This window comes from Setaria viridis, chromosome 9 (assembly GCF_005286985.2).
Source record: "Setaria viridis chromosome 9, Setaria_viridis_v4.0, whole genome shotgun sequence".
Classification (NCBI taxonomy): Eukaryota; Viridiplantae; Streptophyta; class Magnoliopsida; order Poales; family Poaceae; genus Setaria; species Setaria viridis.
In genome coordinates this window covers 9,590,528-9,615,404 of record NC_048271.2, presented here as the reverse complement: position 1 = coordinate 9,615,404, position 24,877 = coordinate 9,590,528, and the positions used below count along the sequence as shown (strand labels likewise).

Here is a 24,877-nt window from a genome sequence, read left to right as displayed (position 1 = left end):
GTGTGCCGTGGCGGGTGCTGCGCCCCGAGATATAAACTAGGAAGCACAGGCGCGCACCAACTATTTTTCTGATGATCGTCAGTGATATGACAAAGAAATAGTACAGTCTTGGCTTATCATCTTATTTTCTTGGAATTGTTCAGCCAAGCAAATGACCCATCTTCAAGCTCATCAAGCATTCACGCCAGATGATAAACGAACAACACGCGTACATGTACCCCACCTCCCATCCCCCCATGTATCTGTGTATGTATATACTTGCATTGGCTCCTTGCCAATTTCTAGTGCGCAGTGCACACACGCCACATCTCGATTCAGCTCGCTCACATCTCGTCGCCGTAGCTCCCGGCTCCCAGGTGCCCGTGCCCGTGCCCGTGATCGCCGGCGCCGCCGGCTGCGTTCCGCAGGGTGTGCCACACGTAGGCGGTGATCCCGAGGAGCACCACCACCGCGACCGCCACGTTCACCAGCAGCCCGCGGCTCGCGGAGGCCGGCCTGGGCTGGCGCGCCATCGCCATCTCTCCCATCGCCGCTGCTTCATCCTCCTGCTCCTTCTTCTGCGCCGCCTTCCTGTCCTCCTCCGTCTTCCCCATCGTCTCCATCTCCATCCGCTTCTTCTCCTCCTCCTCCTTCGCCCTCTGGACGGCTGCCAGCGACGGCTCGGGCTCAGGCGTCGGAACGGAGGGCAGCCGCGCGGGCAGCTCCGGCGCCGCCGGCTTCCTCGGCAGCGACGGCCTGCGCTCGGCGGGCTGCCTCTGGGAGGCAGCAGGCGCCAGCGGCGCCGCCGGCACCGCGGGCGGCACGGCGGGCCTCGCCGGCAGCTCCGGAAGCGCCGGTGGCGGGATCCTCTGCGACGGGGCCGGCGGAGAGGCTGTCTTCTTGGGGAGCGTGATGGTGAGCGTCTCGCTCTCGAACTTGGCGCGGATGCCGTCGACGTTGCAGTTGTCCGGGAGCTGGAAGTCCTTCTGGAAGCGGCTCCACCTGGTGCCGGCGATTTGCCGCTCGCCGCGCGTCCTCAGGTGCCCGTGGTTGTCCACCAGCACCCGGATGTCCTCCCTCTTGAACCCTGCAGCCACCATTAATTTCTCATCAGGGGATCAAGGAACAACAATGAAGCTGTATCGTCATCGTCGTCGTCAATCTCTCGCTTGCCTGGGAGCGTGATCCTGACGCTGTCGACATCGGCGCCGCGGCTCCACTCGACGGAGGGGTCGTACTCCTCGTAGGCGCGGTTGCTGGCCCTGGTGGCGTCCATGGCTGCTGCTTCTCGGTCTCTCCCTGAGCTAGCTTACAGCGTGGGATAGAGGTCTCCGATGGTGGCGGTGATCGGCGGTGTTGGTCAGTTGATGTCAATGGCCATCGCGGTGGGGATGTATATATACAAATTCATAGGCCGGGCGGGAGGTTTAATTTAGCTGTAGCAGAGGAGAAGAATAGATTCGGGCATGAACTTGGCTTAGCGCACAAGTGACCCTCTGGATTTTCCCACCTCACCTTGCTGGGGGCAAAAGCTTGGCCAAGCCACCAAGTATTCCTTGCTTGGTTTGCTGGGCTGGGAAAATCCATGTGAAATTTTGCGGGGGATGTTGTGCTTGCACCCATGGCTCAAGAGAAGCATATTAATTGGGGTGGGATAGGTATTAGAATTCAGGACATTGGTCCAACAAAGGGTCCATCAGAATTAGGAAATGACCGATGGGGCATCATCCAAGTAGTGTTTAGATAATTCTGTTGCTTTTTACACACTTTATAGGCTGAGACTCTCAGCAAAGAAGCAGACCATTTAAGGTTACCCAGATTGCCGGTTCTGGTTATGCTTAGATCTCATACTGTCATACAAATGAAGAAAGTGCGGTGAGTAAATCTGTCATCTATGTCACCAGAACCTGCATATATCTGGCGCTCTGCACTGCCTGTTCTGATAGAACATTGCACGTGTGGTGAAATGGCAGGATCACTTGATAAGCATCAGGAAAACTGCGACCATGGGTATAGCCACACGGTTCATCCTCGGCTCCTCGCTACATGCAACCAAATTAATAGAATGGGGCATAACCAATTCATTTCTCAGACATTTTCTGCATCTTTCACGAGCCATTATGCCTTTATCGCACAGCAACAAACCAAAATAATCCAAAGCATCGCGCTCCCAAATGTCAAGGTACAAAAGAGAAGAAAACGAAAAGCGGCATGGTTCAACAGCTAAGCATGTATACATGTAAATATTCTCAAGTTACAGCAGCTGAATTGGCATATATTTAACAGAAAGGAATCGCTCGTAGAGCCATATGAGAAGAACTCTTTTGCTTGTCACAATATGCAGAAATAGAGTTAAATTGTCTTGATGAGACGATCTTCAAGAGTTTTAGCATTCATGTGTGCCCACGTCCTCCACATTTGGAGCACATAATGTTTCCAGTTCCTCCACAACCTACAGTAATTTGAAGATTAGCACATGTAGATCATGTATCATCTGTACAGCAAGAAAACTGTTACCACGCAAAATGACTGCCAAAAGCTTGTTTACCTAGACATCTGACTTTTACAATGATTCCTTGGCTCTCTAGTATTGAGTCAACATACAAGCCTGTACCAGCACAAGTTGCACACAACACAGCACCTTTAGCTTCACAGCTTGAGCAGGGAGGATTCTCCCCAACATTCTTCTTTTCCAAATTTAGACCAGTTGGTTTCCCAATGTCCTCTTCTGGAACAGATTTGTCATAGCAGAATAATGATTCGAGGTTACTTTTACTTCTTTGGAGGTCATAAATTGCACTTGCTCTAACCTGCGCGGCAAGAAAAACATATCACTCGAAACAAATTTCCCTTATCAATCCAAAGTCCACCAAGAAAAAGCAACATATCACTCCCTTGAAACAAATTTCCCTTATCAATCCAAAGTCCACCAAGAAAAAGCCAGTAGCATGATGCAATCAAGCAAACAAAATAGAACAGGAGAAAAACGACAATTCGTCGGACAGCTGCCTCCCTAACTATATTATCAATAAGCAATTGCTCCCCCACTCTTCTCAATGGCACGCATGCGTATGATTTCTATAGGAAACTAGGTTTGTGGATGCTGAACACTGGATAGAGATCAGTACTTGCTATCATTGATTGTGATAGAAGTGAGCTATATTAGCTGGCAACTCTTTGATCTGCCAAAAAAAGGACATACTACAAGACTACAGATTCAGGCTTGCAAAAAAAAAGAAACATCAGTTGCCACTGAACGGTGGTCACATGACAGCCCTTCACATATGGAAAGGCGCAGACTTGTTGTGCATGACACTAACAAGAGAAACATGCCTGAGGGATTTGCAAGTACCAAATTGACCAACAGAGACATCGCAGTAACATGTTACAGGAGAGCAACTTTACGAAAATCAATCACCACGAATACTACAACTATATTCAGAGTCACATAGTTAAATTCACAGCTATTATGCTGCTAAACAACCTACAAGTTCACATTTAAGTGTTACAACTTACAATTTCTTATCACAACCAGCAACTCAGTGGACACATGTGCCCTACCTAGTTCCTCAAAATGTTTTTTGATAGTTTGTTCACTTGCGCTGATCAATTCCTCGGTGAAGATTCTCTAGTATGCACACTGTTACTAATTGTATACTCAACTGAATGCACCTTTGTTGATCAGATCATTATTTCCTTGGAAACATGACCAATGCTATCATCCCTTATCATTTAATTATCAACCACCCAGGGTACTATGATCACAAACAGAACAGTTCATCCCTCAAACCTGTAGAATGACAGTTTCTCTAGGGCACTTTATAGTAGAAAAAAAATTGTAAACGGGCAGTTCGCACACAACTTATTGGGATTAAGCATCTTATTGTTATTGGCCCATTCAGTAGGAACAAATGGAACTGCAATATTTTCAGAGGCCAAAGAAATGGGAGCTTTTTCTGTTCACAGGGTTATATAGGCGCTAATCTTCTGTTCAAAATGTAGCATTTTGCCTTTATCCAATCCGGCAGGAAAGCGGGCAAAATAGCACGAAAATGACGCACCAAAGTAATATCAGAATTCGTCCCCCAAAACACCATCACGCGGAAACTCCACCTTTGGAGCTCCGCAGGCAGCAGTCTCGAACAGGAGGGCGAGGTCTGCCTACCCCACGGTTCCTACACCCCCGCAGACCCTAAAGACACGGCCAATCCAACCTTCTCGAGGGGCCGGAACAGGAGGAGAATCGAAGAGAAAGACCCACCTTAACCGCCCGGGACACGGACCGCGTCGAAGGGGAAACCGCACGCAACGGCGGCCGCACGGATCGACGCCCTCGGAGCGACGCCGCCGGGGCGACTGGCGGCTGCCGGAGCCCAGCGGAGACCTCCATGTTCTGCAAGAGGAAAGTTTTCTCGGCCTCGCCGTCGCAGCGGAGAGCTCCCCGAGCTTCTTTTGTTGCGCTTCTCAGATTTCCAAGCCCCAGCAGCTTCGGGTTCATCGCCCCCTGCTGACGAGGGCCCACTTGCAGACGAAGTCGGGCCTGGAAAATGGAAACTGATGCTGGACGGTTGGTCCGTTTGGCCCGTCAAGATTGTGAGAGAATACGAGACATGACGGGCCGGGCTGTTCCGTGAATTGTGATGGGCTTCAAATTGAACTTTCATTGGCTAGTTGTTAGGCGGGCTGGGTCCATATTCAGACTTGACTTCGTCGTTGTGCTGCAGCGCAGTGCGATTGCTGCGAGTCCACGGCAGCAAGGCCCACCACTACTGCTGCTGGTCTGACTTTGCCGGGCGAGATGATGTGTAGAGGAATTGAAAGTAACTGAAGTAGCGAAGTTTAGAACACCATGCAATGAACTCGATAGGAAACGTCTGGATTTCGAGAACAAATTGTGGGCCTGCTTGCTTTTTCCGAAGACGAGTCAAGTGGATTGCCGGCGCTCGGCGGCCGCACCGTGGTCATCCCATCGTCTCCTCCGTCCGCCTCTCCCCTCTTATCTTCTTCACGTGCACAGGTTACGTCAATTCGCCGAGGCTCGCTCAGGTCCTGGCGGCTGGCGCGGCGGCGGATGCCGCTGGAGAGCGACGCGACGAGCGATACGTCGCGTCAGCTGCTGCTGGACTACTAAGACCCGTTTGGATCACTCTAAGAGTAAGACCCGTTTGGATCACCTAAGATTATAATACAGTCCAGCTAAAAAAATCAATAGATACGAGAGACCGAAGCCATCCAAATGTAAATTTCTTCACGTGCCTCGTTACACAAAACCACGTGTGGTCCGTGAATAGGCTAGCTAAGCAAGGATGGCCGCACGATGCTGCATGCATCCTCTGTAGACAAAACCCTGAAGACTAGTCACCACATCCTGGCGGAGTGCAGATTTACAAAGAGAATATGAGAAATGACAGCGCAATGGATAGCACAACCAAACCTATACCTAACGACGTGACGTCCCTCAACCAACACTCTGGAATGGTGGACAAATATTACCACAACTCCGGACTCCCCCGTGAAGCCCTGAGAAGCTTAACACTACTTATCGTGTGGGAAATATGGAAGGAACGGAACTTCAAACAATAAGAAAGCTCATCGACGACGCTACTGACTAAGCAGAGGTAAAAGATTTAGCGCCCTTTTAGTGCGAGAGTAAACTTTTTTGCTTGTCAGATTTTTTTTCTATACCATCTGCTGTGTCAATGAAATAGGCAACTTCGTGCCCGTTCGTTCGAAAGAGAGATCAAAGTCACGCGCGTCATTTCGGTAGGGTTCCTTCGACCCCTGATGGTCCGGGCACGTCGCGTCGCCGCCCGATCACCTGCGATTCTGCGAACGGCGCGCGCGCGCGTCGGCGTCCGTCCTGGTTTGGCCCAGCATCCGGCGCTCACAAATCGGACTTGTCGGTTTCCGATGCCTGGGCCGCCTCCACCAGGATGAAACGAATCAATCGCTGCCGGATCTGGCATGTAGCGAATTGCTTAGGACCAACTGACAAAGCACGCTTGCATGAGTCCCAGTATATGTATGTGCTAAAATCTCTGCTGCTGCCATACGGTGGGAACCCTGCAAAAGACAAACCATGCTGGTCTTTGGCTAGCTACTACTCCTACGGTGGAGTACTTGTAGACAAGAAGCGCGCAAGGGTCGCGGCGCGTTCCGTAATCTCGAATGACTTGCTGCGACTTATGTAAATTTGGGAGGAGGGGGTTAAATTTTAGCCCCCATCACATCGGATGTTCGGATGCTAATTAGGAGGACTAAATATGAACTAATTACAAAACTAATAGCAGAACCTCTAGGCTAAATCACGAGACGAATCTATTGAGCCTAATTAATCCATCATTAGCGAATAGTTACTGTAGCACCATATTGTCAAATTATGGACTAATTAGGTTTAATAGATTCGTCTCGCGATTTAGACTAGGGGTTGTGTAATTAGTTTTGTAATTAGTCTAGGTTTAATACTCCTAATTAGTGTCCAAACATTCGATGTGACGGGGGCTAAAATTTAACCCCCTCCTCCCAAACACCTAAGGCACTCCCAAACACGACAGTGCCTACCACATCCACAACAGCACTGTCCCGTCGTACACCAGAGCCCAGCCGATGTGGAGCGACACGGAGAGAGGGCAGACCACTGCTGCGCAGCGCGCCCACCGACGACGGACCACACGGCAAACCGCGTATATCCCTGACCACATGAATCGAAATCACGGTGGTGAGGACTGAGGAGCGAACAAGACCGACAGGTATCCTCCCCCCGCCTCCACGTGCGCACCCAAGGCGATCCCAGCGCGCGCGCAATCGCGGTCGCCCCCTCCGCACGCCGGCTGCCGCCGCTTCTTCCCCTTTCCGTTTCAGCTCAGAGCTCACGGCGTCACCCACAGCTGCACGGCGCGGCGCATTCCCCAAAAAGGCCCCGAGCGAGTGGCGTTTGACCACCGTCTCTGGACTTCCTCCAGAGACGAGCCGAAATGAAAATGCCTCCCAGAAACGACGGAAAATGCCGTCATTAAAATACGGAATCCAAACTTTCAGCTGGAAGCTCGTGCCACGCGTACGTGCGCTCCAGCGGTTACGCCTTACGCGTACGTGTAAAAGCCCGCGCGCGCCCGACCGAAAGCCCCGCCCTCGTCTCATCCGTGCACGCCACGGCGCTCGCTGTGATACCATCCATGCCCGTCGCCGTCGCGCGCTTCGAGCTGACGCCAACCGCGCCGCGGGCGGGCAGCGCGGCGCCGTCTTCTCCTGCACCTCGTATCCTCCGCTCCACCGGCCATGTTAGGCACTGGATCTGGATTAACGGATCCGGCACCGGCAGAGCTCGCCCTCGGCGCGGCGGATATCGGAGAGGGCGACGTGACCGGCGATACGAGTTGGGGGGAACGCGGTTTTGCCTGGCGATTCCGGCCTGCTGTTGGTTCGCGGGCGCGAGCCCGATCGCCCGTACGTGCGCCGTCGGCGTCAGCCCGGTTCGGCGGCCCAGGAACTCACGCCCAAGCTATCGCCTTTGCAGTTGGGAAAAGCTACTTGCAGCTTTCGCGTAGGTCGCGCGTCTGTTTCAGATTCCTGGACCGCCCAGGAATTAACGAATCATTGCCAATTTTTGGCTTCTGGCGGATAACTTGGAGCTCAGGATACCTCATTAACCGCCTCTAGTTGCTAATTATAGACGCTCCTGCCGATTGCCATACGCAGTAGTAGTGGGTTCGAGTTTACTTCGATCAAATCTAAGAGAGCCATGCGGCAACCCAATCTCGGCAAAGGGCGAACGATGCTGAACCTTACAAAGACTGGTGTGGAAAATTCCGAAGTTTTCACCCAATTTGGCGCAACATTTCTGCGCAAATTCTACTCAACTCGCATCCACGTCCCCGCCCGAAGCGCGCGTCATCTCCATATCCACACTGCGAGGCCGCCGGCCGCCGCTTCTCCACCCCCTTCCGATTCACGGCGTCGTCGCCACCGACCGCCCCGCCCCGCCCCGCACCCACATCCCCAGAAGGCTAGAATCCCTTTCCCCCGCCCGCCCTCCACGCGGACGCGCCACCTCACCGTCGCCTCGCACGTCCTCCTCCCCCGTTCCCCGGCCATTACTTAACGAGGACGGAAGCGCCCACCCCGACCGCCCACCACAACCCAAGCCCAGTCGTCTCTTCTCCCCCGAGTCCTGCTGCCTCCGAGCTCCGAACCGAGCAGAGCCGCCCACGAGTCCTCCGCCCCCGCGCATCTCGTCACGAGCCCCACGACCGCCTCAACCCGCCTCCGTCCACGGACCGAGATCCCCAACTGCCGCGGCATGCCGGCCGAGCCCCGCTCCGGTTAAACCCCCCGCCTCGCTCCCCATTTTATGGCGCTCTCCCGCAGGCGCGCGCGCACTGCCCCCGCCGCCGTCCCCAGCGCCTGCTTCCTCCTGCTCCTGCTCCTCCTCCTCACCTCCTCCTCCCTCCTCTCCCCCACTCCCCCCAGCCGCGACGGCAGCTCCTCCTCGTCCCTCTTCGCCGGTAAGGGGGCGCAGGGGAGCGACTGCGCGGAGCTGCAGTCCATCGCGGGCGGGGAGGCCCGGTGCGCGTACCTCCGCGCGCACTCCCCCTGCTCCCCCGCGGGGTACGTCGACTACCTCCGCCTCTTCTACTGCGGCTTCGCCGGCGCGCCGGCGGCGGCGTGCGCCGTGCTCGCGCTGTGGCTCGCGGTGCTCTTCTACCTGCTGGGCGACACCGCGTCCGAGTACTTCTGCGCGTCGCTCGAGGGCCTCTCGTCGGCGCTGCGGCTTCCCCCCGCTGTCGCGGGCGTCACGCTGCTCTCGCTCGGGAACGGCGCGCCCGACGTGTTCGCCAGCGTCGTGTCCTTCGCCGCGGGCGACGTTGGCGGGGTCGGGCTCGACAGCGCGCTCGGCGGGGCGCTCTTCGTGTCCACCGTCGTCGCGGGCGCCGTCGCGCTCGCCGTGGGCGCCCGCGGCGGGATCGTCGTCGAGCCGCGGGGGTTCGTGCGCGACCTCTGCTTCCTCCTCCTCGCGCTCTGCTACCTGCTCGCCGTGCTCGTGAACGGCGCAGTCACCGTCTGGGTCGCCGTGTCGTTCGTCTCGCTCTACGTCGGCTACGTCGTCGTCGTCTGGACCTCCCACTGCTGCGCCGAGCAGGGCAAGCCGCCCGCCGCCGGCCTCGCCGCGCCGCTCCTCCTCGATGAGGACGACGACGTCCCGTCCCTGCCGTCCCACTCCAAGACAGAGGCATCAAGGGGAAGAGCCTGGCTGCATTGCCTCGCGACCGCGCTCTGCATGCCGCTGTACCTCCCGCGCCGCCTCACCATCCCGGACATCGCCGCGCACCGCTGGTCCCGGCCCTACGCCATCGCATCCGCCGCGCTCGCGCCGGTCCTCCTCGCCTTCACCTGGACATCGCAGCGCCACAACCCGGTGTCCTCCACCCACCGGCACAGCCTCGCGGTGCTCCTCGGCGGCGCCGGTCTCGGCCTCATCCTGGCCGCGCTCGCCGCTGCCACCACGGACGCCACCTCCCCTCCCCGCGGCCGTAAGCGCCGGGTGCCGTGGCTCGCCGCGGGCTTCCTAATGAGCGTGCTGTGGGCGTACACGCTGGCCCGCGAGCTCGTGGCGCTCCTGGTGGCCATCGGCTACGTGGTGGGCGTCAGGCCGAGCGTGCTGGGCGTGACGGTGCTGGCCTGGGGCGACTCCCTGGGCGACCTGGTGTCGAACGTGGCGATGGCGGTGCACGGCGGGCCGGGGGGCGCGCAGACGGCGGTGTCCGGGTGCTACGCGGGCCCGCTGTTCAACACGGTGGTCGGGCTGGGCCTGTCGCTGGCGCTGGCGGCGGGCGCGCGGCACCCGGCGCCGTTCTTGGTGCCCGCGGACGCGGCGGCGTACGAGGCGGTGGGGTTCCTGGCCGCGGCGCTGGCGTGGGCGCTGTTCGTGGTGCCCGTCCGCGGGATGCGGATCGACCGCGTCTACGGGGTGGGGCTCATCGCCATCTACCTCTGCTTCTTCGCCGTGCGCGTCTTCGAGACCCTGGGGCTCTGGAGTAGCTAGAAGCCGGGACCGAGAGCGCCTCGCATCACACGCTAGCAGGCTAGCAGTGACTGACACTCCCCCCTGCCAGGGTTCGTTTGTTCCTTGCTACTGATCATTGTAAAGAAGCAGCATCAAACTGATGATGATGGTAGATCTAGATTGGCGTAGTAAAGAAGAACGAAGGATAGGTGATCTTGTATATATTATTACTGTAGCGTACCACCACTACACGCATAGGTGTTGATCAATGTCGTATTGTCGTCTCGGAGAATCTGTTCTTTTTGTTCCCCACTTCCTCCTCTGTTTTGCAATGGTATCTGACTGGAAGAGCGCAGACAATTGTCTGTTATTACTGTTCAAAATCCCTGGTTAAATAACAGTGTTTGGTTGAAAAAAAGAAGTTAAAATTCGATCGCCAACCGTCGTTGGTCCCTGAGTTTCTCGTTGAAATCGCTGAGCTCAGCTCGGTCCACGGCTCCAGCTAACGTTCCACCATGGTCTCCCCTGCAACTGCAAAGTTTCCCATGTTCTTGCGGTGGTCCGTGGATGCTGGGCGCATGAATCCCCAGTTGGGTTGGCGCACGCCTCCTCCGGAACGGAACGGACCTGGATCCAGTGCAGTGGTAACCTCTACTGCAACTTAAGCAGTAGGACAATCCAAGCCATTCAACTTAAGCAGTAGGACAATCCAAGCCATTCAAGGGGCAAGCAACGTGCTGGATGAAAGAAAGCGTATCTTTTCCCGCCCTTTCTCTCTATATTTGCCCAGCCAGCAAGGCCCAGCATGCAGCTACTTTATTTTGTAGGGAAAAACGATTAGGCTCAATGAGATATTTCCCGGCCCCTCCCAACTAAAGCACTGTACTATATAGTGAGTAAACGACTAGAATGGTGATGAAGGAAAATCTGGTCAAGTATTACTGTTCTTGGGAAAAGTTTTTTATGTATCCTCCTTTTTTTACTTTTTTGCGGCAACATTTTGATGGTGCTATTCTGTAAATTTTGCAAGCTGATGTACAAGACATTACCTAGGAACAGGGAATATCAAATGGCTCTCAATTTATTATGTACTCTTTTGTGACACTTAATTTACTATTTAGCATATGCTTTTTTTTTTGAACGAACGGGCACGAGGCGGTGCCTATTTCATTGATAGAGTAGGAAAAAAACAGAGGAAAACCCGACAGATCGGGGAGGAAACGAAATATAAAAGGAAAAGGCAAAAAGGGGCCAAAATGGGACTACTCGCGTGATAGAAGAATCGCTAGATCTTTGGCCCCCGCCAATAGCCAAGCTGAGGTCTCATCTTTGATTTTCATCATTAGGGTTGTCGGTGATGTTTCGTGTCGATTGAAAATACGTGCGTTCCGTTCCTTCCAGACTTCCCACATGATTAAGAGGGTGAGGCTTCGTAGAGCCTTGCGAGGCGAGTCCGGTGTTGTGGTGATAGCCGTCCACCACTCCAGAGCGTTGGATGAAGGTCGCCATTCATTTGGTCGTAGGTTAGGCTGCGCTAGCCATATCGCCGTTTGATCCCAGACTCTCCGTGTGTATCTGCACTCAGCTAAAAGGTGGTGTCCAGTCTCCATAGTGGATCGGCACAGGACGCAAGATGTGTTGTGCGGCCAACCGCGCTTGGCCAAGCGATCAGCTGACCAGATTCGGTTCTGTGTAATTAGCCACGCGAAGAATTTGCACTTTGGTGGTGCCCAAGATTTCCAGATGGATGATATGTGTGGTGTTTCGGTGCAGTCCAGGAATTGTGCTTTATATGCCGAGGCCGTTGTATATATTCCTGATTTTGTCAGCTTCCAGGTGATAATGTCGTCCTCCCCTGGTCTGAGTTCCGTAGCACTGACCATTTGCCATAAATGGGCGATCGACGCGAGGTGAGGAACGGTGACGTTATGGTCAATCGCGAGGTCGCGTAACCAGTTATTTCGACTGAGGGCATCATGGACACTCCTATTTTTTCTGCGCGAGATGGTGTAAAGGAGCGGGGCGATGTCCTTGGGGCGTTGACCCTGCAGCCATCCAGATGACCAGAAGCTAGTTTTTTTGCCGTCGCCCAGACTGATGGAGGTGCATGCCGCGAACAGTTGCCTGTCAGCTTCGTCGCAAGGGGTTCCCGTGTTGTTCCATGGTTTTTCTGGTGATACCCACTCATGCCAGAGCCACCTGAGCCGGAGGGTTCGTGCGAATTTCTCTAGGTCCGGGATACCCAGACCCCCGTGTTGTTTTAGCAGGCAGGTTTTCGTCCAGTTAACTTTGCATTTGCCTCCAGATAGTTGTTGGTCCCCTGCCCATAAGAATTTTTTCCGGATTTTGTCTATTTCCTGGAGTACCTCTTTACTTGGTTTGATAGCTGTGAGTAAATATACTGGTTGTGCCGAGAGGACCGACTTTGTGAGGGTTATTCTTCCTGCTTGTGTTAGCTGACGACCCGTCCATGCGGATAGCTTACCGGCCAGTTTATCAATGAGAGGTTGGAAGTCGATTTTTCTCAGGCGCCTTGTCGTTAAGGGGAGGCCCAGATAGCGTATTGGGAAGGTTGTTCTTGTTGCCGGTAGGTCGTTAAGTAATTGGTCCAAGTCGATGGTATTGCAATTGATGGGTGCAATCTGTGTCTTGTGCAGATTCGTACATAGGCCTGTGGCTTCTCCGAATTGTTGCAGGATGTTTGTCAAGTTGGATATGTCTGTACGTGTGGGTTTAATGAAAATCGCCGCATCGTCAGCGTACAGAGATGTTGTGAATCGTGCTGCTCGTCCTCCTAGCTTGGTGAGAAGACCCCTCTGAGTGGCTTGAGAAATAATATGTTGTAGTGGGTCGATAGCTAAAACAAAAAGGAGGGGAGAAAGCGGGTCGCCCTGTCGGAGACCTCGTCCGTGATGAATCGGTGGTAGAGGCGTACCGTTCAGTAGTACTTTTGATGTCGAGGTGGCAAGGAGGGCCGTGATCCATTGGTTCCAGCGAGTAGGGAAGCCTTTATGTTGAAGCAGTTCGAGAAGGTAGTCCCATCGCACAGAATCGAAGGCTTTTGAGATGTCGAGTTTCATGAATAGGGCCGGCGTTGCTTTTTGGTGGAAGCGTCGGGCAGTGTTTCGAACATATAGGAAATTATCGTGGATGCTACGCCCCTTGATGAAAGCGCTCTGGCAGGGTGAGATGATGGCGTTCATATGAGGTCTTAGACGGATCGGTAGAACTTTAGTGATAATTTTTGCAATAGCGTGGATAAGGCTGATTGGTCGAAAATCTTGGATGGCCTCCGCACCCTCCTTTTTGGGGATAAGGACGATGTTAGCCTTATTTAGTAGGTTGAGGTCGTTGCAGCGGATGTTGTAGAAGGCATCGATCGCTGTCATTATGTCTCCTTTGATGATGTTCCAGCATGTCTTGAAGAAAAGTCCGGTGAAGCCGTCAGGGCCAGGGGCCCGATCATGCGGAAGTTGTTTGATGGCGTGGAAGATCTCCATTTCGTCAAACGGCCGGTCGAGGTCCGAAAGGTCCTCCTGGGGGTGATGTAAATTTTCCCACCGTAGATCCCGTGTACGTTGCTGTGGTGTCGCCATGAAATTGCTGAAGTGGTCTTGAATGACGTCTTGTTTGTCTTGATGCGTGAGTGCCCAGCCAGAATCAGATCGCAGTCTTTGGATAAAATTTTTTCTTCATCGCCCGTTGGCCTTAAGGTGGAAGTAGCGTGTGTTGGCATCGCCCTCACGGAGGTTTTTTACGCGCGATGACTGTCGTCTTCTAGCACGCTCCAGCACTGCCCACCCTAGGACACGTTTTTTGAGCTTAGCTCATAGAGCAGATTCCGCCTCCGAAAGAGGTCTGACGTCTTGTGCTAAATCGAGGTGGAGAATCACCACCTGTGCCATCTGCAGCTTTAGTCTAGCGTCCGAAATTATGGTGTTACTCCATTTCCGGAGTGCCCGTGCCGTAAGGTGTAATTTGTGCCCTAGGCGGTGGAACGGCTCGGTATGGTGTGTTGGGAGACACCATGTTCGTTTGACGACGTCCCGAAAGTGGGGCAGTTTTGTCCAAAAGTTCTCAAATTTAAAGAGCTGCGGCTTGCGTGGGCCGGACAATCGTGCTAGCAACAGAGGGCAGTGGTCGGAGTGGGAGGAGGATAAGGTGTGTAGGGTGTGGTCATCGAAGGCGAGATCCCAAGCTTCATTGCAGAAGAATCGGTCCAGGCGTGAAAGCGTAGGCTGGCGTCGTTCATTGCTCCACGTGTATTTACGGTTTTGCAGATGGATTTCCTTGAGACCACAGAAAGCTAGGGTGTTACGGAATCGGCGCATTAGGTTGAGGTTCAAACGTCTGTTGTTTTTGTCTTGTGCCTTATATATGAGGTTGAAATCACCAAGAATAAGCCATTTGGTATCGTTGTCGGGCTTCATATTGCGCATATGTTGCATGAAAGCCGGTTTTAGATTCGTTCTGGAAGGGCCGTAGACTGTCGTTAGGCGGAAAACGGTGTCGCAATTTTTCGGTGATACTGTTGCCGAAATCGAGTAGTTCCCAATTTGGATGTCCGTCAGATCGACAAAATTGGTATCCCAAAGGAGTAGAATTCCTCCCTTAGTGCCTTGCGCCGGTTTGTAAGCGAAGTTGGATAGGCGATAGCCCCCTAAGAAGGTGGCCAGAGATGTGTTGATCTGGCTTAGCTTGGTTTCCTGAAGGCACGCAATCTGACATGGCCTATCTTTTAATGTTTCATGAACAATCATGCATCTCGCAGGGGCATTGAGGCCATGGACATTCCAACTGATGGTGTCGAAGCTAGTTGTGTGCATTTGGGAGATTAATCGCGCAGGGGACAGTAACGCACTGTCCGTAGTGCTTGTGTGTGAAGGTATGCCAGGCCGGGGAGTATGTGATCACGTTGGCACACCTAAGATGACGAGTCTTGGTGAAGTAAGAGTTGGCAACGGAAGTGCAGTAGGGTCGCTGACCGTGCAGATGCAATGCCCGAAGGTCGAAGCCAGCAGGGCGAAGTCGCGCACGGTAAGACCAGAAGGTCGAGTCGTGAAGTCTAGTGCAGCTCCTAGCCCGAAGGTCGCAGCCAGCAGGGCTCGGAGTGTTAAAAGTAAAAACGTACGGTAGGAAGTACTGATACATGGAGATGACAGGTCTCCAACAACAGGTGGAGTCCTGATGACTCATTCCTGACGGATGGCGAGCTCGTTCTGGATGTCCTGGACCACCTGTCCTGCGTGCTGGAGAAGGGCTTCATTGACCTGTTCTGCTCCTTCATCATCCAGGTCAAACAGGGCTGTCATCGCTGCGATGACATGATCTGGGAGCGGCCACTGGTGAGAGTTGATGTATTCCTGCAAGATGTCCTCTATTGGACGTAGTTCATCGTTGGAGACCCCTAGTTTGCGCCATAGGTTGTGTTGGGCGCGCTGCAGAGCTGGAACCGACGGCTTCAGAGCGAGTCTGGCACTCCTTCGGACCGCGGACATGTCAAAGCTTCGGCGCGTGCGTTGACGACGTAGCGGGGGCTGGTGTAGGATCGGCGAGGCCGGAGCAGCGAAGAGGTCATCGACGGACCCACCCTTAGCCGCAGCGTGGGTGTCCTCAACATTGGCGTGGTTAGCCGCCTGGGCCTCCATGGCGCCAACTGTAGGTACCTGCAAGTCATTTGTTGTGGAAACAGGAAAGTGAGTGTTGTGCTCGGTGTGGCGGCCCATGGTGTCAGCATTTGGCCCAGCATCTGGCTCATCCGAGAGTGCCGGTGTGCAGGCGGCCCGCGGACTCCCCACTGGCGCAGCCAGCCCAGGGGGGAGGTCTGGCGTGGCCTGTACCGGCCCTGGCGAGGGCATCGGCCCGACGGGAGCCCCGCTAGGGAGCCAGACATGAGCAGGCCTTGGGGAGACGGCCCATGAAGCCATCCTCCCCGGGGCCCCCATGTGAGCGCCCCTAGTGGCCGCGTCAGGAGCAGGCCCCAAGGCTCGGCAGACGGCCCGTGAAGCCAGGCAGGTGGCCCACGAGGCCGTCGTCGCCGGTGAAGCCGGCCTCCTGCCTAGCTTCTCTGTTGGAACAAATGCGGCGGTCGGTGGAGATGTCGACGCGGCGGCGCGGTGGCCGTCAGAAGCCAGGGTAGAGTCGCCGGGAAGCTGCATCTGGTTCAGGGCGAGCTCGCTCTCCCGTAGCGAGGGTCGCTCTTGGAGTGCCGAGCCTAGCCTGCTGAAGACCCGGTGCAGAGGCACCAAGTGCGCCGGGTTGTCGGACCAGGCTTGATTCCCCACCGGGCGCGGCGGAGCATCAAGGTCGTCCAGCAGTGAGCATGACCGGGAGAAATACTCGTCGACGCCGCAAGTTCCGAGGTCCTTACTGGACAGAGACTGCACAGGGGAATCTGGGCTTAGCAAAGTGGTTGAACGCACCTGTGAACCGGCCATGGCCTGGAAGGTGTGCTGAATCGCCATGGCTTGAGCGTTGAAGAGGGCTTCGACCTGTGCACGCACCATGGCTCTGAGGTCGTCGAAGCGTGGAAGTGCAGGGGCGAAGGCAGCAAAGCTTGACTTGTTTGGCGCTTTGGTCGGCGGGGAGTCGGCAAGGGGTGAGGCGGCAGTGGCCCGGCACTGTCCTCCCCTGAACTCAGCCTCCCACCTTCGCGGGGACCTCGTGTGGTCGCGGCGCACGACATCCCGCCCACGGTTGTCGTGGGGCTTGCTGCTTCGGTCGCGTCCCCTTCCCGGGTGGTCGTAGCCGGTGTCGTCGTTGTCGTCGTCCTCCGGCCGACGCGGCCAGAAGAAGGAGTCGCGGCAGGAGCTGGTGCCGCCCCTCTTGTTGTTGCGGTCGTTGCGGCGGGAGATGTCGTTGCGGCCGAAACTCTTGTCCTGGTCCTGGCGCCCGTGGCCCCCGTTGCCACGGCGACGGTCGCGGTCGTCGTCGGCCTGCGGTTCCGTGTCACGCGGCGGGCGCGGCAGCCTGGCGGGGAACTTCGAGCGCGCGTCGGAGGGGGCCCCATCCGGGAGGCCGTAGCGCCACGCATAGCCCCGACGTACGGGGGTGAAGGCGGCTGGGTTGTTGATGGCGCCGTCGAGGTCGCGAGCCGCCGCCGTGTAGTCTTCCAGCACACCTAGGTGCAGGAAAACCTCATACCGGACGCCCTGTTGCCAGCGGTCCGGCTGCGACGACGTGATGGTCACCGTGGAGGACCTGTCAGCCGGCCGGTGGGTGAACAACAACCAGACCCGCTTGGGGATGGCACTTGGATTTGCCGTCCAAGCCCAAAGATCGACGTGCCTGGTGTCGGTCTGCTGGACAAGGTCAGTGTTGATGTATTGGAGGGCGCAGTGCGTACCTATGATCCTCTCGACGATGTCCGGCGTGCAGGCATGAATGGGGATGCCGTCGAGGTAGAGTCTTACACGGTAGAAGATGCGCAGTCCAAGCGCGTGGCTTAGACTGCGCCATGGCCGAAGGCAGATGTCGATGCCGTGTCCCCGGAAGCGCCCAACGTTGCGAGCTGTTGCGCACTGGTCGGCTGTGGTGAAGCGGATGAGGAATGGCTCTGGTTGGTGGACGGCAACGATGACGTCGCCCTGCTGGAGCCGCAGCTGTTCCCGGAGCAGGTCTTCGATGTCCCTGGCTCCAGTCCCGCGCGGCATGTGGATGGCCCAGGGGACTAGGGCCGTGCCTTCCCACTCCCTGGCGTCGCGCTCCAGGTCGAAGGAGTTGGGCACGATGATGGTTTCCTCATCTGGCCGGGTGTTGGGGTCGCCGATGGCCATCGGGCGAGGTGACGACGCAGGTGGCGGTGGTGGTGGTGGCGGCAGGGGAGTTGGGGTGGATGTGGGGTGTCGCGAGGAGGCGGTGGCAGGAGGTGGCGGCTTGCGGCTGTGGGGGTGGCGTTGTGGTCGGGGAGCGGCTGCAGCAGACGGTTGTGCTTGGTGATGTGGTCGTTGGGGTGGAGGTGGAGGTGGAAGACGCGGCTCGCGGCAGAGCTTCTGCCGGTGTCCCGAGCGGCGGCACCTAAAGCATCGAACCGGATCTCTGCACTCGGCCGCCCGGTGATCTTGAGCCAGACATATGAAGCAGCGCCCCGCAGTAACTCGCTGGAAGGAGAGCAGAGCTGCGGTAAGAGGCGCGTCTTGAATGTCCGCCGTTCGGCCGGACATGCTCCCTGTCGCGTCGAACTGCGCCGGGCGGCGTGCGGGGAGATGGGCGGCGCCTGCGCTTCGTAGCTGTAATCCATCCCTCGTTCGGCGAGAGGACGGGCGGAGGGGATGGTAGGCGCTGACGGAGGTCGCTGCGGCGTGGCCTTGGCTCCTCCGCGGCGTAAATGCGACGCGGGTGGGCAGCGGCATTGGAGTAAAGTCGTTGTACTGGGAGCTTGGGTGATGTCACCGGGGGGGGGCGCCTCACAGGAGCCCCGGCGGACGGCGTCGACATAACTCCTGCCTGGATTTGCGTGGGCGGCCGAGTGGAGGGCGGCGCAGATAGATCCGCAGCAGGGGTCGCCGGATCCGGTGGTAGGGGTCGCAGATCTGGTGAGCTGGGCTGGATTCTTGGGCGGGTCTTCGGTGGGGAGGAGAAGCTGAAGAAGCTTTCCCAGGTGAGGGGGTGGGAACTGGTTGGGGGGAAGGGAGAGGGTGACGGGCGGGAGATGTGGGGGAGGGCCCGCGAGTGTGGGGAGGTGGTGGCCGACGGTGGGGGCGATGCGGCGGCGGCGGCGGCGGCAGGGAACGGGCGGCTAGCTCGGGGGGCATGGCGTCTGGTTTGTGTTACAAGAATAAGAAACATCCCAGTTTAGACAACATCAACATCTGAATTTGGAAAAAAAAATAAGCAGAATAATGATTATTGCTAAAACGTTTTCTCCTGTGGTATTCGCACTATCTTTTCAAATTGCTCAGTAGCTTAACTCACTTGGAAGCAGGAGGGGTGCTTCTTGGTTTGATCACAGGCGTTCAATCCTTGTTGGATGGTTGGATCAGGTGGTACTGCTTAAGTTGCAGTAGCAGTTATAACTGCACCTGATCCAGGTCCGAACGGAACGCCGTGTCCTTTCCTCGGGGGCGTTTTTCCTCGGGGGCGTTTGGCGTCGCTGTCGTGCGAAGGAAAATGAAGAAGCGCGGGGCCGGCTGGGATCTCCCCCACTACCCCGAGTGGGCTTGCTGACGAACCAGGATGCAAGACGGGATCTGTCTGTCTGCGGCGCTTGTTGCTTCGCCTGCGATGAATGAATGAACTAAACCTAATCCTTAGCCTGTTAGCGTCAGTCGTTAGTAACGCACCCCGCCTCTCTCTTGTTTTCTATACTTCCCGCCATTAAAACCTGTCAAGTCGCGGGGCGTGCTCCTAGTCTCGTGGCGTCGTCGTCGTCGTCCACAACTTCTCCTCCTCGACCACCACAGGACCAGGTTATCGCAGCGACAGGTGACGGAGCAAGCGACCGAGGGTTTACTACATCTGAACTGATGAATTGCGCTGCCTGTAACTGTCCTCATTGACTAATGTCTGGAATTATCGCCTTTGCAAGTTTACTCTCGCCTGCAACGCGCTTACTGACGGCATGCAACATTTTTTTTTTTGATAAAGGCCGGCATGTAACTTGGGTTCGATCCACGGGTCTTCACGCGCAAACTGGAGAGGGGAGACCTCGGGCTCGCCAGCGTCAACAAGGGGAGTACATTGCTTTTCCAATCCTTTTCTCCTCTCTCTTTAACTGATCAATTGTCATACTATATATCTTATCAACAAAGTGTTCTGCACTCCCTTTTCTCGTCATGCTATTTTTTTAATCGACAAAGTGGTGATCACACTTGAGATATTCTTTTCTTCCGCGCGTTTGTGGGTTAGCTTGGCGGATCGACTGAGCGTGGTATCACCGGGTGCGTTGCTTGGAGCAGCAGCTGCTGTTGCTGTTGCTTCCGGCACCAGGGCTTTATGCTAGAGTGGTACTAGGACTGCCTAGCTGTGGGCACTAGGCAGCACTGCTGCCGCGTCTCTTCAGTACCCCCGCTGCTGATGTCTCAACTGTCGACCAACCGTTGCCCTCACCTGTCACACGCCAAAACTTTTGATCGCTCGCGAAATCTGCGACAGGAGCACCAGGCCCTGAGCCCAGCCAGCCGTGATCGCTGTCGACGGTCAGGTCTGTGTGACTGTCACCGCCCGTGCGCTCGCGAAATCTGCGAGGAGTGGTGCCAGGAACGGGGCTTCGCCGCCTTCTGCACTAGCCCATGTCAGACACTGCAGAAGTGTAGACGGGAAGGACAGGATCACAGGACGAGGAGGCAACAAGACAAGAATCATATGAATGCCGGTGTGTCCTCTTTAAGATGCTACCGTAGTTCAGGTCCCGTAGCGTTGGTGCCATGACTTTGTTACATCAGCTCGATCGGTGGAGAACGAAGGGACGACGGGAACACCGAGGTTCTGAATTTTTCGATGGCCCTCGTTCGAGGACCAACACACACGGCATGCTTCTTGTCCGTACCCTTGTTTCCGGTCTTCGTGGCGCCCCCTTGACTCCTCCGTGAGCATGTGCGTTGGTTGCGTCGTTGACGACGGGCCCGGCGGGGTCACGCGGTTCATTCGTGCGCTCGGCAAATCCATTGGTGGCCGGGGGAATCGAGTGGGTGTGTTTCTTTCATTCTCTGCCTACACGGCCGGCGAGGCTGCCGGCGGCGGATGGAACACAAAAGGCGAAGCACGACTGCGATCCCTCGACTAACACGGGGCTTTAGCCGAGTTGGCGGTGACCGGTGAGCCCGTGACATCACCAACTAGGTAAGCGGGGGTCGGCATTGTTTCGCATCCATGGCGGCAACTGAAGCCAGGCGCAATGAATGGTCCAGAGAAGGGTGCGGAGGGTACGTCCTTTTTGTCCGTTCCTCCTGTGCTAACCCTTTCTATTGTACTACTGCAGAGTGTAGATGGCAGCTCAGGTACGGTGGTTTACTGGTCAAGTGATCAGGTCATGCTCTCGCTAGCCTCGTCCTGTGTCACATTACTCGTGTCACCCACACGGTCACACCGCACAAGCATGTTGCATGCTGTGCATTGGCAAGGAGAAGGAAAGGAAAGGAAATGTTTGTTTATTTATTTTCATTTCTGACAGCATCAAAGCACCAGTGGTCTAGTGGTAGAATAGTACCCTGCCACGGTACAGACCCGGGTTCGATTCCCGGCTGGTGCATCTTTTTTATTTTCTGTTTTGAGCTGAGGTTCATCCTGCAAATATCTCTCTGTCAGATCGCGTGCGGGGCCCCCGACCAAAATGTTCTCCCGCGCGGCAATTCTGCACTTTCTGCTGCCCGTGCTGCGCTCAGACGCTCAGCTCAGGTGAGCGCCGCCGCGCCGGCAAATGGTCGACACCGACCCGCTGAATGCAGGCAGGCGCCGCATCCTTCCCGGCGTCAGCCCTGCTACGCGACACGTCGCCTACGCTGCTCGCCGTCCCCACTCGGCCACTCCCAATCTCCCAGGCCCCAGCGCAGCAGCATCCAGCCATCCACCCACTCCAACGATTCATCATCGCGTTCGATCGGCGTTCAGGCATTATCAGTAATCACCACAGCGGCACCGGATCATGATGGAGGGATGGACCGATGGGTCGATACGATACGGCAGCTCCCCTGCAGCTTATCCGTGAATGGGCAGCAGCGGCAGGTGAAGTTGGATAGACGCGGCTTGATGGGTCGCGCGCGTACGGGATCAATGCGAGCGCTGCGGCGACGAAGCTGGAGGACGGGGCGGGTCATTCATTCCCGTAGCAACCGGCATGCACGCCACGGCAGCGTCAGCTGCCCCTACCTGACTGCCCCGTCATATTCGTGTCACCGTTTTGCCTGCTGCACTGTGCCATGAGCTGAGAGCACGCGCGAGAGCCACTCCTCGGTCTCGGTACAGTCCACGGCAGCACGTGCTCCGGACCGGCGCCGGCGGGGACACACGGCCGGTCGTCGTATATATGCTCGTTGCCTCGTTCTGAATCGAGACATTTTTTGAATTAAGCGGAGAAACGTGATCTAGAGTGTAGACGATGCCCCGCGCCATGACACCAGATTCGGTTAATCTTTCCGAAGCAAATGGTAAAACCTTTCGCGTTTAAACCACTGTACCACAGCCCCACGTAGCCAACTACATTGTGGTCGGTACATGTCGTTGTAGCGACTAATTATTGGTCGGTATAGAGTTATGTTGGCCATACCTATATAACGCTATAAGTGGCGTCGGTATAAGTTTATAATGACCAACGTATTTATACCAACCAACAGTTCAACGCTCTTAGGAGTTTATACCGACCAACAGTTCAACAGGGTCGTTGAGATATATAAAAAAATTCAAAACAAAGATTAATCTAATATCTATGTACACACATCCATCACAAAGCAAGTGACCACGTTAGCTATAAAAACTTTCATTCATTCATGTAGCCACGTAACAACATCAGTAGCTCATGATATCCATCAATCATACACATCCTAGCTACATATTCGTGTTTAAACAAGTCTTTGCTTTATGATAAAACCTTTCACGTTTAAATAAGCCTTTACTTTATGATTTATGCTTTTTTATGATAGGAGAGCTTCTTTATTTCTTGGAAAATAAAGTACATTCATGAGCGATAATATGCTCGACAGGACGGTGAAACGCCAAACTGTTGAATGCCTCATTTGTCTTGCCAATTGTGCGAGCTCATGCACATCGTCGTTAAGGTCTTTTTTTCATGCGGATAATCTTCCACTCCAGTAGTTGCAATCTTACTAATTCCTTCCTCGACGACTTTTCTAACTATGAACTTTAGTTGCAATCTAAGGCCTTCTCCATTATGCAACATGTTCACCAAAGAGCTGCAGTACGATTCGAGGATCACCTTCCGATAGCACCGGCTCGCAACTTAGCATAAAGCTAAAGCCTCCAGCTCCACTGCATCACTTCCATTTCGCACATACCGTCGAGATGTCCATTTAACTGCTTCTACCTCATCTTTGATAACAAGTCCGATGCCCCCTCTCCAGAACTAGACTCGAATGCTCCATCAACGTTGCTCTTCAACCAGCCTGCCGTTGGGGCCTCCAACGAGGTCGATCCTCTCTTTCTGCCCCTTGAGCTTCCGTGCAACCAAGGATTCACATATAGGCTTCTTATCTTTATTGTCAAAACCATCTTGTTGCTGTCGGATGCCACGCGGTTCTAACCAATATTCGCAGAGAAACCTAATGGACCATTCGTAGGATAGCTTATACAATTCGTGGGTCAAATTATTTCGTACCTGCCATTCTCCGTAGATCAGCAATGACACATTACTGCTCTATGGTTTATGCTCTGTTCTATTATTTTCGATTTTGATTTTTCTTTTTCTTTGAAAAAGATGTTCGGATCCCGTCAAACCTGTGGAAAGATTAAAAAGTAATTTTGGATTTCTTTATGGTTCCAACACATAAAGCACTGGCGGGGCCATATGCCCCCCTCTCAAGTTACATATTGTATAGGCATGTTGTTTTATTCATTTCGACATCTTTGTTGAGGTGATTAACCAGCTACAAGCCATTGCTCCTCGTGTCCTAGGGTATAGCTGGATGAATAAAACCAAATTCTTGGTACTCCTGGAAAATGAGAATACAAAAGGAAATTATTATCTTATCTTTAACTTGATACCAAAAGCGAGGGCTTGAAAAAAAATTAGTAGACATGTTCTTTTGAATATAAGCTAAAATGTTGAATTGATATGGTTCACGACCATAACGAAAAGAAGTCAACGCCGTGCTCGATGCTTGGTTGGCCCCTTCTGGCGAAATCCTAGTTCCGCCACAGGCCAGCGTGTACGTGACATGCATGGCAAAGCAAATCAGCGTGTAGACGTGACAGTTTTTTCTCGCGACCGTGACAAATTGCTAGCTTCTTACCTGATCGGGTATGCTAGTGTGTAATACCCCATTTGTTGATACCCTCCCTTTCTTCTTCTTCCTTCTTCCTTCTTCTCCTTCTTCTCAAGGGCAGAGTCCATGCACCTGCTGGGCACCAGGGAGATTTCAAAGAAACTCTGAAACACACGGCATAGACCCAGGCCCATTGTTTCCTAGGGATTTCCTCCGGTCTCCGGATGAGCCGAAAAGAATGGGCTTGCATAAAGATTAACCAACCCACCACCACACGGGCCACGGCCTACATCGTCTTACACAGGCCCAGATTATCACCTGATGATGGATGGACCAATATACAAGGGTGTTTTCAGATTTTGGTACCTGAGATACCCTTTTTTCAGTAATTACAAGTAAAAAAAAGTTAAATTGTCGCATGGTAGGCCTGAGTATGGTGTATGAAAGAGATAGAGGGATGTGCAACAGTATCATACCCCGTCAGACAAAGGAAATGAGCCAATAATGTCTGCCTGCAGCTGTTTGTGTAGTTGTATCTGAATTTCCTTTCTCATCGATCGAATCGTATAATACTGCCTTCCGAGCCGAAAACGGGTTGCCAGATCGCCTCGTTGATGCAACCAATCTCTGTACGTACGCACCGATGGAACGGAACGGCGCCCCAGAAGCGTCGAGAGCTGCTGCACGCGCGCCTGGCCACGGAAAGGCTTCCGCTTCTTCTCTGACGAAGCAACGAGCCAACGAGACGTCGCCGTCTTCTAGATCTCCGCAGCCCCGCCGGGGTCTCCCGCCGACAGCGACGGGGCGCGACCTGCCCTGCCGGGCCTCCTGAGCAGGGGGATCAATCGCAAGCAACCGTATCATAGCCCACGGGAATGAGGAGGAGCTCGCTTATTACGGCCGGGTGGCCGTCGGAGACGAACCGAGGCGCGAGCCGCCGTTCGTGATCTGCTCCATCTCTCGTCGTCGTCCCTGTCGCGCGCGAAAGAAGGAAGAAGGAAAAAAAAACGGCAGATGCCGC

The 24,877-nt window shown here is 54.8% G+C and overlaps 3 protein-coding genes and 1 non-coding gene across 4 annotated transcripts; 2 read left to right on the top strand and 2 right to left on the bottom strand.

Annotated features, from left to right (window-relative positions):
- Positions 1-87: 87 nt before the first annotated feature.
- Positions 88-1,385, bottom strand: LOC117839726 (uncharacterized). Its single transcript, XM_034720133.2, has 2 exons — positions 1,153-1,385; positions 88-1,066 (listed from the first exon to the last, which is right to left on the bottom strand). Exons 1-2 carry the CDS (start codon positions 1,253-1,255, stop codon positions 324-326), a joined length of 846 nt encoding a protein of 281 aa, XP_034576024.1. The 5' UTR covers positions 1,256-1,385; the 3' UTR covers positions 88-323.
- Positions 1,386-2,104: 719 nt separating this feature from the next.
- Positions 2,105-4,492, bottom strand: LOC117839729 (uncharacterized). Its single transcript, XM_034720137.1, has 3 exons — positions 4,241-4,492; positions 2,528-2,789; positions 2,105-2,431 (listed from the first exon to the last, which is right to left on the bottom strand). The coding sequence occupies exons 1-3, from the start codon at positions 4,475-4,477 to the stop codon at positions 2,373-2,375; spliced, it is 558 nt and encodes a 185-aa protein (XP_034576028.1). The 5' UTR covers positions 4,478-4,492; the 3' UTR covers positions 2,105-2,372.
- Positions 4,493-7,763: 3,271 nt separating this feature from the next.
- Positions 7,764-10,365, top strand: LOC117839722 (cation/calcium exchanger 1). Its single transcript, XM_034720128.2, has one exon. It carries the CDS (start codon positions 8,330-8,332, stop codon positions 10,019-10,021), a length of 1,692 nt encoding a protein of 563 aa, XP_034576019.1. The 5' UTR covers positions 7,764-8,329; the 3' UTR covers positions 10,022-10,365.
- A 10,734-nt stretch (positions 10,366-21,099) lies between these two features.
- On the top strand, positions 21,100-21,170 carry TRNAG-GCC (transfer RNA glycine (anticodon GCC)). The gene has a single exon. It is a non-coding gene; the product is annotated as a tRNA-Gly (tRNA).
- The last annotated feature ends 3,707 nt before the right edge of the window (positions 21,171-24,877 follow it).